The sequence below is a fragment of the Corvus hawaiiensis genome, chromosome 6, assembly GCF_020740725.1.
Source record: "Corvus hawaiiensis isolate bCorHaw1 chromosome 6, bCorHaw1.pri.cur, whole genome shotgun sequence".
In the NCBI taxonomy this organism is placed as follows: domain Eukaryota; kingdom Metazoa; phylum Chordata; class Aves; order Passeriformes; family Corvidae; genus Corvus; species Corvus hawaiiensis.
In genome coordinates this window covers 52,918,388-52,932,198 of record NC_063218.1, presented here as the reverse complement: position 1 = coordinate 52,932,198, position 13,811 = coordinate 52,918,388, and the positions used below count along the sequence as shown (strand labels likewise).

The following is a 13,811-nucleotide window of genomic DNA, read 5'->3' as shown; positions in this document are numbered from 1 at the left end:
CTGTTTGGTCAGCTTTTTGCCAATGCTTTTCAAGTACCAAATCGTTCTTTTTATCGAGATCTTGGCTTGAAGCCTTGAGTGGTGTAAAAATGTAAAGAACAGAACCCGAGACAGTGTTTACAGAACTATCCAATAGCAAGATTAACCTCAGAGGCCTTGTGTGGTCAGCCTGAGCTTTTCAGGACTCCGGTGTGGACTGCCCCAAAGCAGTTATTTGTAGCACTGTTCCTGGTCTCCTCCAAGTCCCAGTTGCTGGTTAAAGAGGAATTAATTTCCTTTAGCTATACAACCATCAGGAATGCACAACAAAAAACACTGTTTTCATTAAGCTTCATAAGAAAAACATGTTTCTTTTGGTCTTAGAAGGAAATCTATGGCCTATGCATACATTCTTTTAACATCAAAAAAAAGTTGTTATAATTACCAAAAATTGGGCAGCCCTTCAGAGGACAGATTTTCCACACAAGTGATGAATATCTGCTTTATTTTTAACTCTTTCAGTATAATATTATTGCAACAGATACAAAGGGGACTTGGTTTTACTTTGGGCAATGAATCTTTATATACTGAAAGCTGGAGGGCTACCAAGATAGTCTGGAACCCTAGAGCACACATCCTCTGAAGAGACACTGACAAGCTGGGCTTGTTTAGTCTGGTAAAAAGCACTCTAATAGTGCTTACAAATGTTTGAGAGGCAAACAAAGACAATAGAACAAAACTATACTTGGTCATATCAGTTGATATAGCAAAGAACAATGGCCACAAATTGGAGCCTGGGGCTCTCTGTCAGACCAAAATTCTGTCTCTGGCTTGTCAGCCTCAGTGAAAACAGGAATTTACTCTTTCCATTCTCAGCTGTATACTTTGTCTATGCCATTCAAAAAAATTGCTTTCGGAACAGAAGCTTTCAGCCCCTGCTCAGTGTCTGTTAAAATGAAAACTTTTGTAGATACTAAAAAGTCATTTTCTGTGTAGTGCATCCTTATATCATCAGCCTTTTCCATGACAGACTGCTGTGCTACTCACACTTGAGAATGTATTGTGTGTTAGTTACAGTGCTCATCTTTGCTCAGGACTTGTCACTGTGCCGCCAGATTTTATGTGGTAATGATTCTTTCCCTTGTCTGGTTTGTTAAATATCAATATAAAAGGTGCAGGACTGGTAAGAAGCTTTCTTCAAATGAGAAGAACTCTTGGGTTCAGTAAAACAAAAATCATAATGGGCTCTTCCAACTCATGGGTACTATAAACCAGCCCCTTGCAGACTATAATTTGGCCATTTTGGCAGGGCAGTGGGAAGAGAATGCAAAATTTCAGATCTGTGGACAAACACAGAACTTCATTGTTTTGTACTGCTTTTTCACAACCTCTTCCCAAGCACTTCATTCAATACAGGCAGTGCGGGGGGGAACACAAAATCAGTATTATTCTTACAAACTGTCAGGCATGATTAAAGACAAGCCAAAGAGGTTTGATCTCCAGCTTTAAAGAAACTATCGTAGTTTTGTGTATCACATCTGCATAATTTATACCAGTGGTGCTAGACCCCAGTCTCCAAGTAGCACTTTTGTGCTCATGCAAACCAGGTGTCTGCAAGAGTGAGTTTATTTTATAGATCTACATCTGCTTCAAAGCTATATAAAGGGCTCTGTCACTGTTCTCTGAGTTTTCTTGGCAAACAGTTGCCCTGGAGGTGCCAGTGGGTCTTTTTTTCCCTATACCTTGTTGAATCTCCTTGCTTCCCTAAAACTTGTAGGCAGTTAAAACATTGTTGCTGCAGTAATAAGCTTAATAAAGTGTCATGTCCCCCCACTCCTTAGAATTAATATTTGTAATGCAAGGAAGTGTTAGAATACAAGGAAAGAAAGCGGTGAATGCTGTGAATGCGCTAAGTATTCTAGTGTGAGACAGAATCATAAAAAATTCAGGTTGGAAGGGACTGTGAAGTCAGCTGATCCAGCCTCTGCTCAAAGCGAGCCTGATTTCAACATTAAATGAAGTTGCTTAGGGCTACATCTGGTTGAGTTTTCAAAATACCATGGCAGGATGGCTTCACTGCCTCCCTGTGCAGCCTTCTCCACTGCTTAGCCTCCATTGTGAATAATGGTTTCTTGATGTCCCTGTGAACAAATTTTTCTTTCCATCCAGTCTGAATTCTCCTTTCAGACTTGAAGGATGTTGTCCTTCATCCTTTCACCTGCAAGAAGTGCCTGGTGCTGTCTTTTTCACTTGCCTTTCTAGGCAGTGGCAGACAGCAGCTGGGTTATCCCCCAGCCTTCCCCAGGCTAAGCAGCTTCTAAGCGTGTAATTGCTAGGCCTGGAGTCATTGGTTTTTTGGTCACCACATGGCCTCTTCATGTGAGGCATATGCACACCAAAGCTTTGTCTTCCTCCTGGTGCCCTTGCACTGCTTATTCTTTAATGACCAGGGCAGCAATGAACTGCTGTGTGTAGTTTATCTTATTTTGAGAGCTGCCTTTATTTAAAAAAATAAGTTTTAAGGTATATTGAAACCAAAAATGATCATGCTCTGAAATCCAGTGACATCACGAACCAGACGCTTTGTTCAATTTTGTAATATTTCTGTAGACTTTAATAGATGAAATACCTGCATGGTAAGTTCAGGACAGGTATTGGATTGGAACACAATGATCCATTCTGCATTAATCAAGCAGCCCTTGTATAAAGGGGTGCACATTCCTAATAAAAATCAGAGCTGTGTTCCATGTGCAAGGAACCATGTGGACTTCATTCATCTTCTGTACTAGCACTCACAGAAATGTGGCAGTCATAGTAAACTTAACATTGTTTTGCTTCTTGTGGTTTTGAATGAGCCTTTAATCAGACCAAAATTGATGTGGCTTTCTGAATCCGGTTGGGGAAACCACGCTTGGCTTTGTGTGAATTCAAGAAACGATCATAGTATTAAGAGATGGCTGAGATTGTTGCTTCTGCTGTGTTTGTGCATAACAGTATTTCCTGTCATATGGACCATACGGTTCCAGTTTTCCAGTTTGCTTGTCTACATGCAGCTGAGATGTTGGAATACTGGTATTTAAGGTCTTGTGTCTCTGCAGCATTGTTGACCTGACATCTAGGAGAAAGAACTTGTAATCACCACCAAAAAAAAGTTGAACGAGTAAAGTGAAATGAAGGTTAAGGGCATAGTACTAAGTTTGACTTGAGAAAATCTAGTAAAACTAGGTGAAAGAAATAGCACTCCATTTAGAAATTAAATTTAGTGGAAGGAACCTCTGACAAGACAAGCCTTCTTACTCTCTAAGTCCCCAGAATGCTGTACACAGCAGAACAGGTGGAGATTTCCTCCAAGAAGACACGACAGATGTGCAGAAAACGCATTGCTCAACTGGGCTCCGTGTGTTGCGTCGTAGATTGAGAATGTTTAATTGAACATTGCATGACTCCGTGTCTGCTTTGGCAGCTGGAACTGAAGTAGTCTAGAAAATAAGGCAACGCCTCAAAAACATTGCTGTGGAATCTCTAAAGCCAGGATGAATTTCTGAATGGGATCTTGCTGGTAGGTTCCCACTGGGAGTGTCCCTCAATTCATTGTCTCAGGGACAGCTGGCCCTCTTGGGGAGGGCTTCTTATGCATCCTCCATCTCTCTGGGCCTGTTCACGGTCATGTTTAGGAGATTCTGAGGCCTTTCAGTAGCTGGACACTTCTATTGACAGATTTTTGCGCCTTAAGAGGACAACATAATCACTGCTTCTGTAGGGGTATATAATATAATTGAATCTTGTTACAGCTGACACCACAGGTGACTGATTAAAACTTGACAGTGGAGTCATACACAATCGTTTGGCTTTTTCCTCTGTCAGTTTGAGTATTGCTTCAGTTTGGGATAATCAGCTTCTTGTTTACTTGTGCATTAAAACAGGACAAGTCACTCCATGCCTGCTGGTAAAGGCACCTCATCTCTCCTAAACCAATTAATTGGTTTGATTTCTTGTGTAAATTTGGCATAGTGCATGTCATGTAACAAAATGAGATTATTTAGCTGTTTTACTGAATCCTTCGCTGTGTGTGATCAGAGCTGCAGCAATGATGACTGAGGTCAAGTTGGAAAATGTTCCAGCTTGACATTGCTTTCAAATTAGAACATTTGCAAAGTTCTTCCAGTAAATGTGGGAAAGGGTTAGAAAGAGAGCAAGTTGATCTTTTGAGTAAAATCTCATCCTCACATGCCACATTATTGCCTGTCATGATTTTGTAGCACATTTCAGTCTGTCATATTATCATCCCATGACAAATCAGGGAGAAATGGGAATTGCTGGGCTGCTGTGAAGCTGAAGCAAACTTGGAGAGATTGTAACTCTGCCAGCAGTGCTGTGCTAGCTGCTTCTCTGAAGACATTTTGGGTTTTTAGTCAGACACCAGCAGGTTTCTGCAACTAGGATTGAAGCAAAATGAGGGCAATGATCACAGACTAGTATATTCCTGTCTTATTCTGCACCCACAGTCTGCCTGTGACAGCCTAAAATGAATGTGAGATTTTGGAAAGTGTAATAGTGGCAAATTTAATAATAGACACTGTAGGGTATTGGCAGCCAGAGCACAATAAATCAAACAGTGTTCATATGGGCCTGTCAAAGAAAGGCCAAATATTCAGCTGATCCTATTGACAATCAGCTTGCTGCTTTGTTGTTACATTTGGATACATGGATTCATTTTTAATAATCATCTCATGCCCTATTTAGAGCTCAGTTTTTCTCTGTAGAGTGTGTCTCATCATGATAACATCCATTACGACTTCTTGTGACAGTCTCTGCCTGGCTTTCTAGTCAGTGCTGCAGGTTAGTAAAACAGAAGAAAAAAAGACCATGAGACTGCTCTCCCAAATCCTCCTTTAAATTCAGAGACTGTGTTGAAGTCAGCAGGGTGAAGCCCCTGAAATGCAGGCAGTTTAGAGGAGCTGTTGCTGTACTGTGCCAACAGTTGCTCATCAGATGTTTTCATGCACATGATTTTGGACTGAGTGGTAAATGGGTGATTTTTGGGGATGAAATTTCTTGTTCATTTACCAGCTGTGCAAATTCTTTTCCCTTATGCTTCATTATGACTACACTCTAAGCTCTTGCAGTCCCCACAGAGATCGCAGGGAGCTGAAAGTATCTGCAGTGCTTCTTCTGCTTATTGCAAGGCAAAGCAGGACTGGAGAAGTTCAGAAAGCACAGGTTGTTGCCTACAAAGTCCATGGACCAGGGCCCAAAAGGCTGATTGCATTTTAAACTTGCCACTCTGCTTGTTGCAGACGCTCTTCTGCTTTTCTGAGCTCGTGATACTGAGCAGATACACTGGGTGATAGGACTAAAAGCAAGAAATGGTCTGGAACTTAGTGCTGTTCAGCAAGAGCTTTTCAAAGCAGTTGTAATATGTGTCAGCTGTAACTTGAGATTGAAATAGTTCCTCTTTCTGCAGATTCTTGGGGTAAATTCCCCAGCTGAGATGCAAAGTTGCAGCATCTCTGATGTTGAAAGAGCTCATCTGTGCACCAAAGATCTAAGCTTGGATGCTTTATGGGAGTGTGGAGATTTACTGGTTTTCATCCATTTGATCTGAACATGCTCATAAACATCCCAGTGGCCCAGTTTTCCTCCAGCACTGGTGGTGTGGATCTTCACTGGTGTAATTTTATGACTGAAATGAATGAGCAATGCATGTGCACCTCGTTTGTGAGGTGGTAACTGTCCTGGCCATGCAACTCAGGTCCCTGGGCTTTCTAAGTAGCCAGGAATGGAAGGCAGCAGGCTCTTAGCTTGGGCACTCAGCATCACCCTGTGGATTCTGTATCTCCTCTGTGAGCATTGGCTCCCACTTTATGCACCCAACTTAACAAATATTTAAGAGTCTTTTCCTTCACTCTATACCTGCTGTTCCATTCTTCTCTCTTCCTGGCAGTGCAAAAGGCTGGAGTTATAATCAGCACTCTGTGAATCACTTAATTCCTCTGATAATTGTTTCTCCCATCTAGAACGAAATGATGCATTTCCCTGCTTTCTGCCATTTATAGAGAAGCGTCTGCCTGCTTCTTTTTTTTCCCCCTCAGCCTTACTTTTCACTCCTTTCTCAGCATGAGACGAGCTCGCTGAGTATGCCTCTGCTTCCCATTTGCCACGTGTGAGAGGCTGAGCAGAGGAACATTGTGTGCTGCCTCAGGACTTGGTGGGGCTGACTCGCAACGCATCATGGAGTGAAGAACTGCAACCCCTGGGGGAAACTCATCGATCCTTAAGCTCAAGGCACTGCATTCCTCAGGACTTTTCTAAACATCAGTGGTTATTTTATCTTTTTTTTGGTTCTCTTTCTTTTCTTCCCTGATGGACTATTCATTAAATTGTCTGTGAGATCTTCTGGAGATAAATGTCGTGTAGATAAATGCCCTGTGTTAACTCAACACTTTGGTACGTAGAATTCGAGAGAATGGGAAACTTGGAAAAAATGCTTATAGAGGGAACTGATCTGGGAGTAGGGATGGTGATTAGAGACAGTATTTGCCAAAGACTTACTGTTTGTGATCATATGCATTCTGGGGGTATGATTCAGCTTCCTTTGAAGTCAGTGATAATCTGCTGCTGTCTTGTGTGGCTGTTGGATCAGCCTCATTAAGACAAGCCTGGCCTCTATACTGCATAATGTTTCTCCTTTTGGCTTCCAATATAGACATCCATATGGCAGGAACAAGGATGTTTCCTTGCTCTTTCATTGTAAATATGTTTTCCTTTTGCAGCAAATCCAAGCACCGCAGCTTGCAAACATTCCTTGCCTGAGACTTAGGACTGGAGAAGTGGTGGTTGAGGAGAAGGCTGTAAACCTCTGAGCCAGCCCAGTGATATGGAAACTTTCCTCCTTTTTTGTACTGCAGTGGCAGCAGTAGCAGCCACCACCCCGGGTCTCCCGCAGGACCTCACTCCCATGTGGGACCCACACCTGCTGGTGACCACCACTTCTCAAATCTTTTCTCCCATGGAAGGGAGTCACTGTGCAGTCAGATGCAGTTAAATGCTGTTTTGAGGCAGTTCAGGGTATTTTCGGCACTTTTAGTTTACTTGACATCTTTGGTTTCTTGTCACTGGTACAGAAACCAGTCTGGGCTGCCTCTTTTTGTGTATCTGGTCTTTTGTGTGTCTACGAGGGAGAGCAAATATACTAAGAATCTGGTAGTTGAAAATTGCTGGGGAGATAGTTTGTGTGTCGCTTCTAGTTCACAGCTTGAACCAAATACTTCCTTCAAAAGTCACATCAGCAAAACCAGGTGGTTTCTGATTGATCAGACTATTTCATTATCTGAGATTTGGGTTGGAAGGAGGTTCTTCTTAAAAAAAAAAAAAAAAAGGGCAAAAAAAATGGTGAGGTGTATTTGGTCTCAAGGTGTTATTTCAAAGTGAAAAAAACCCCCAAGCTCTGAAATAATTTGGTTTTTAAGCAAATGAGAGAAAGAATAGACACAAGAGTTCTAGAACAGCAAACCAGTCATCTGCAGAAGCTCTCACAGCTCTAGGGGAAAGGGTTAAAATCCCTGTGGTGTCTCCTCTGACCTTCCCATTACAATGAAGAGGAATTTGGCCCAAGTTCTCTTTTGGTAGAGACTCTGACTCAGAAAAATAGTCTCTGCTCATGGTTCCTTGCTCCTCCCCCTTCTCTCATCCAAGACTTCTCTGGGCCCATTTCTGTACTTAATATGTCAGGTCGGCATTATTTATGTTGAGTTTAACTGGGTTCAAGCAATTCTGTTTTACATTGCATTTTGGAAAGAGAATCCCCCTAACATTTATAAATGCTTTACATTGTAAAAAAGGGTTTTTTTCACTGATGGGCTTGTTTCTTCTCAGGAGTTTGGGTACTCTGTAGACTAATGCAGTAACATTTGTTTTCACAAGGAAGCGCATGTTTGAGCCCTGTCTCACGAAGCCGGGTATTTCGAAATCTATTAATCCATTCCAAAATGCTTGCTTGACCTATACTTGACTTGGGCTTACAAGAAATTTTATTATGCCACTAGAGCCTAATCATCTGTAAGTAACAGCATTTTGCAAATTTTACTATTTATCATTGTTATGATTACCATTTCTAGAGCCGTAGAGTCTACAAGTAACAGAATCAGAGTGTGATATCTATTTTTCCTTCCCTCAGGAAGAATCAACCACTTCTATAGTCCTCCATAGTATTCTTTTTTTTTTTTTTTAGGGGTATTTGTTGCTTAAGATTTTTCCTGTTCATTGCATTCATCAAAAGGTCTTCCTTCATATACCCCATGCACCTGAAGGTGTTCTTTCCATATGGCATGAGGATTGGCTTCAATGATAGTGCAGCCTCCAGAATCAGATTCCCTCTGGATGAAATAATAAGCTCTGATTGCCAAGTCAAACATTCTTCAAGAGCAGCAGTGATTCAGGCTTCTAATTAGAACAAAACTAAAACATTCACTCTTGTGCTTATGTTTGACTAGAAATCTCAGTATGATGCACTACTGAAGCAAAACTGTATTTTTATTTGTATTGTGAATATGTGAACTTGCTCAGCAGAAGTTCTTGTGGCTGTAATTGATGAATCAAGCAGTCTCACGCTTCCAGGCTCAAAAATAAAGTAGAAAGCACAAACTGCTTTGCTTTTCTTTTGTACAATAAGGAAATTTAATAAGTCTGTCTAGAACAAAATAGCTGGTAGTCACATAGACTGTTAACCCAGGCCTTGCTCTCACTGAAAACACCATATGCCTCAGCTGTAATCTCCTTAAATGCTGTGAATATTTTCTGTAACAGTGGGAATAATGAACCATGCTACAGCTTTCTGTCCTCAGTTCTCAACTGACACAGTATGTAGTGAAAGCTGAATTTCTTATATTAAATAGCCTGTACTACAACACACATATTGTACTAAACTCATGGGTTTTAAATTCGTCTTTAGATATAAAACCAAAAGAAAGTTGGTTTAAAAGCTTTTAACTTCCTGGATGTTTCTGTAAATTCAGGTCTTGATTTTGAGTAGACCACTTTTTTAAGAGATGATTTTCTGTTCAAGATGGCTGGAAAACTGGAATTTCTTTGTGTTTCAAAAACCTGAAGCTCTAAATCAGTTGCTGATTATCAACTGTCTGAAAAAGTGGATACAAAATGTTAATTTTATTGACGGCACTCAGTCATCATCATACTACTTTGTTCAGTGAGAGGTCTGCTAAGTTCAGGAGTTTGAGAAGACGATGGGTATGGGATCTCACTTAAACCTGGACTATAAATTTTGGTTCTGGTTTTCAAATGGTAAAAATTCAAAGACTGAGGTCTGCTTTTAAGTGTATTTTTCATTTAAGTCATATTTAGGGATTAATTGGTCAAGCCTCTATATATTACTAGCAGGATGAGTTTCCTTCCGGGAGAGAGGAGTTTCACGTAACTTGAAATGAACAGCTGCCTAATTTGAAGACAGGATATATTTTAAAGAACACTTTGAGGATGCAGTATGGTTGGGACAGAAATTGTTCTCCTTTTGCACTTTCAGTCTTCTCTCTTGGCACTGCTGAGCTGGAGTGTTTATTCTTTCTTTGCCTTCTCTCAGGAGGAGAGAAAAATGAAGGTTGCATCAAATAAGAATTGTCTTATTGTGTGTAAGGGTGGCGTGTTGAGCACAATTATTTATTGGTCTTCATTTCACCCCGTGAGTGGCTGTTACAGATTTATAAAATCCACTGATACACTTTAAAGAAGTTAAGTGCCTTAGCTTTTATATATCAATAAATTTTCCACAGCTGCAGATGCTCAGAAGCACGTCTTGTGAAATCTTCGCATTTTAGTTAAAGAAAAAAAAAAGGACAGTAAAAAAATCCAAAGAAACTTGTCGACTTCATAGCCAAGTTCTCCTCCAAATACTTCCAGCTGCAGCTAGAGGGATGAGTCATGCTGAAAGCTGAGGAGCTTTTAGAAAAGCCTTTCACTTGGTTCACATGATTTTTTTTTTTTTCTAATTTTACATTCCTGTCTGTTTTTCTTTCCTTAAAAAAAACAACAACCCCGAAACCCCAAACGTGAAGGCGAGTCACCCAAGGAAAACCCGTACGAGGATGTGGAGCTGAAAGGCCGTCACGCGGGGCGAAAATCCCACCAGCTGTCCGAGAATTCCCTAGATTCCCTGCACAGGATGTGGACGCCGCAGAACAGGAAATACCCGGCACCTCCGCAGGTAACGGCGGCGGGCGGAGCGGAGCGCGGCTGAAGGCGCTGCTGGCCCGGGGGGGCACGGCAGCAGGAGCGGCGGGGCACGGCAGCCCGGCGGCGGGCAGCTCCCTCGGCCCGTGTGCGAGCTGCTCCCTCGGCCCGTGTGCGGGCTGCTCCCTCGGCCCGTGTGCGGGCAGCTCCCTCGGCCCGTGTGCGAGCTGCTCCCTCGGCCCGTGTGCGGGCTGCTCCCTCGGCCCGTGTGCGGGCAGCTCCCTCGGCCCGTGTGCGAGCTGCTCCCTCGGCCCGTGTGCGGGCTGCTCCCTGGGCCCCTGTGCGGGCTGCTCCCTGGGCCCGTGTGCGGGCAGCTCCCTCGGCCCGTGTGCGGGCAGCTCCCTCGGCCCCTGTGCGGGCAGCTCCCTGGGCCCCTGTGCGGGCAGCTCCCTGGGCCCGTGTGCGGGCAGCTCCCTCGGCCCGTGTGCGGGCTGCTCCCTGGGCCCGTGTGCGGGCTGCTCCCTGGGCCCGTGTGCGGGCAGCTCCCTCGGCCCGTGTGCGGGCAGCTCCCTGGGCCCGTGTGCGGGCTGCTCCCTGGGCCTCTGTGCGGGCAGCTCCCTGGGCCCCTGTGCGGGCTGCTCCCTGGGCCTCTGTGCGGGCAGCTCCCTGGGCCCCTGTGCGGGCAGCTCCCTGGGCCCGTGTGCGAGCTGCTCCCTCGGCCCGTGTGCGAGCTGCTCCCTGGGCCCGTGTGCGGGCAGCTCCCTCGGCCCGTGTGCGGGCTGCTCCCTCGGCCCCTGTGCGGGCAGCTCCCTGGGCCCCTGTGCGGGCAGCTCCCTGGGCCCCTGTGCGGGCAGCTCCCTGGGCCCCTGTGCGGGCTGCTCCCTGGGCCCGTGTGCGGGCTGCTCCCTGGGCCCGTGTGCGGGCAGCTCCCTGGGCCCGTGTGCGGGCTGCTCCCTGGGCCCGTGTGCGGGCAGCTCCCTGGGCCCGTGTGCGGGCAGCTCCCTGGGCCCGTGTGCGGGCTGCTCCCTGGGCCCCTGTGCGGGCAGCTCCCTGGGCCCCTGTGCGGGCAGCTCCCTCGGCCCGTGTGCGGGCAGCTCCCTGGGCCCCTGTGCGGGCAGCTCCCTGGGCCCCTGTGCGGGCAGCTCCCTGGGCCCCTGTGCGGGCAGCTCCCTGGGCCCCTGTGCGGGCAGCTCCCTGGGCCCCTGTGCGGGCAGCTCCCTGGGCCCCTGTGCGGGCAGCTCCCTGGGCCCCTGTGCGGGCAGCTCCCTGGGCCCCTGTGCGGGCTGCTCCCTCGGCCCGTGTGCGGGCAGCTCCCTCACCGTGTGGCTGCGCACCCCGCGGCGCTTTGTGCTGCCCGGGCCTGACAGTCCTAAGCAGAGTCCTTCCACTGCTGCCTTTTCAGTTCCATCTGGCCCTGAATGAACTCTCTGTGTGGCTGCACCTCTTAGGGAATTGCCTGTGCCTCTTCTGCCAGGAGGGGAGAAGTCGGCTGCTGGTTTTGTCCCTGTGTTGTTACGTGAGGCCTGGTGTGACTCTGCTCGTGGGAAATTTGTAGTGTGGCATGTTTGATTGTAAAACAGAGAATGCCAGGTAAAAGCCCTGAAAAAATACATGAATAATAAAATAGTCAGAAAAACCTGAGTCTCTGCAAGTCACAGGGCTGTATAAATTGTGTTTATAGCATAAGAAAGATGAGGAACTCTGCAGACCTTCCCTTTTGTGGCGAATTTTCCAAAGCAAGCCTGATTTTTTTTTTTTTTGTGAACACCATGAAATGCCAGGTTGCCTTGTTGTTTATGGGATCACTGTGTTCATAAGGAAAAATATAAATCTCGTCACATACTTAATTTTGAGATTCCAAGTATCCTTTAAAGGAACTTCATTGTGCACTGAATCAACAGCAAATTTGCAGTTGAACAAAAAGTCACAACAATTTACATTTTTGTCTTGTGAGACACCTAGAAAGAAAACTGAATGCATTTTCTTTCACTTACTTTGTGTGCGTGCAAGCATCACAGTCCAAGAGACAAAAGAAGCATTACCAGGATTCTTAGTGTGCTCCTAGCACATCCTTTGTAAAACAGAGGAGTGACTTCAGCAAAGCTGCTGGAAAAGGAACAAGTGGAAAGTAGTAATCAGGCAAAGAAGAAACAGGCACTGCAGTCGTGAGGATAACCTCATACTGGGACATGGTGCATAACAATTATTTCTGGCAGTGTGTGTGTTAACAGGAGTTGTGTAGCATTGAGAAGATCCCTGAAGGTGTGTCATTAGACTGGGAACCATACAGGTCTGTAGGAAGATACTGGCCAGTGTTCTCTGTTTAACACAGGGTTACCAAAGAATTTACAGACTTAAGTGGCTTCTGTAAAGTTGTTCAGTAAGTAAGAACTCCCTGGTACCTTTGCAACAGGTCTGTCTTTATTCTGGTCGCTTCTTTTTGAAATGCTGCTGGGAGTGCCTTTCCAGGAGTCAGCCCTGCCATAATTGCACTGTCATTGTGCTGATATTTAAAGTGAGGAGACAGAAGAGTGGGTCAGCTTTGGGCCTGGGTAATTCTCCAATGACCAGAAATAGAAAAGTCTGAATTTCCTGAAGAATGGTAGCTTTGGCAACAATTTATCACCCAGTTTTTCCATCATAGCAACACAGCTGGGTTAGCAACATGACTTTTCAGTCATGGATAATGATAAACAAGATGGAAGAGATCAGAAGGTCAGCAAGCTTCCAACAATCATCTCCACAAAGAATTCCTTTCAATAAAGTATAGACTGCCACCAGTTTTCCTGGCGTGCTTACCTCTGGTATGCAGAGACCTCAGAAACGCTGGTGGTGTGGTCATTTTGAATCCCAGTGTCTTTTCCCATTGATTATTTTCAGTTTTTGAAGTCCTCAGGTATGAAAGGAATGTTTTATGATGACATTGTATTTGTGATGCAGCTCCTCTCCACTGAAACACCTGTGCTTAATCCCAGCTAGGATGGCACTGCAATCAGTCAGCCAGTAAATGGGAGGGACATTTATTGCTGCAGGCTTATAGCTTGTAATAGAGCTGATAAAATATTCATAAATGTCAACTGATAGATGTTTAATCTGGCAAAATAGTACTTTTTCCTGGACATGCTGGTGAAGCTTCTTAACAGTGTTTGTGTTTGGGAGGAGAAGGCAGAGACCTGGAGCTGGGCAGAGCTGCTCCAAGGACTGCTCTGAAAGACCCCCAGTTTTTTAAAGATAGATGTTACTTGGTGCTTAATCCTTCAGAGAGATTTTCCCTGTGTGTTGTAATGATAACAGTTTCGTGGTTTAAAGGGAATTCTTTGGGAATGCAGGACAGAGTTGTAACCGCACCTCTGCACACTGGCAGGTCTTAAAACTTCTTAACACCATGAAAACAGAACAAGCTTGATTTTTCTACTAATTTTTTTTCTTGGATAAAATAGCATGAATTAGCTGTTTTAGTTATTACTATTACATTGAATTAATATTACACTGAATTGTGTAATTGCTCTTGATTTTCACTCCTGCAAGTGAAAGGGATGGACCAAGCTCACTGGTCAGTGCTGTGCTGTCAGCCAAGCCCTCAAGTTAGATTTAAGGGCTCATAGAGTTGATGGGATGTGGATGCATGGAAATGCAGCAGAGTCAGAAGT

General features: G+C 44.7%; 1 protein-coding gene across 5 annotated transcripts in view; it reads left to right on the top strand.

Annotated features, from left to right (window-relative positions):
• DENND2B (DENN domain containing 2B) overlaps positions 1-13,811 on the top strand; it is a 155,246-nt gene that overhangs the window by 98,662 nt on the left and 42,773 nt on the right. For all 5 annotated transcript variants that reach the window (XM_048308377.1, XM_048308376.1, XM_048308379.1 and 2 more), the window contains one exon: positions 10,047-10,195. In XM_048308377.1, the coding sequence (XP_048164334.1) occupies positions 10,047-10,195 (149 nt within the window). The remainder of the gene's footprint in view (positions 1-10,046; positions 10,196-13,811) is intronic.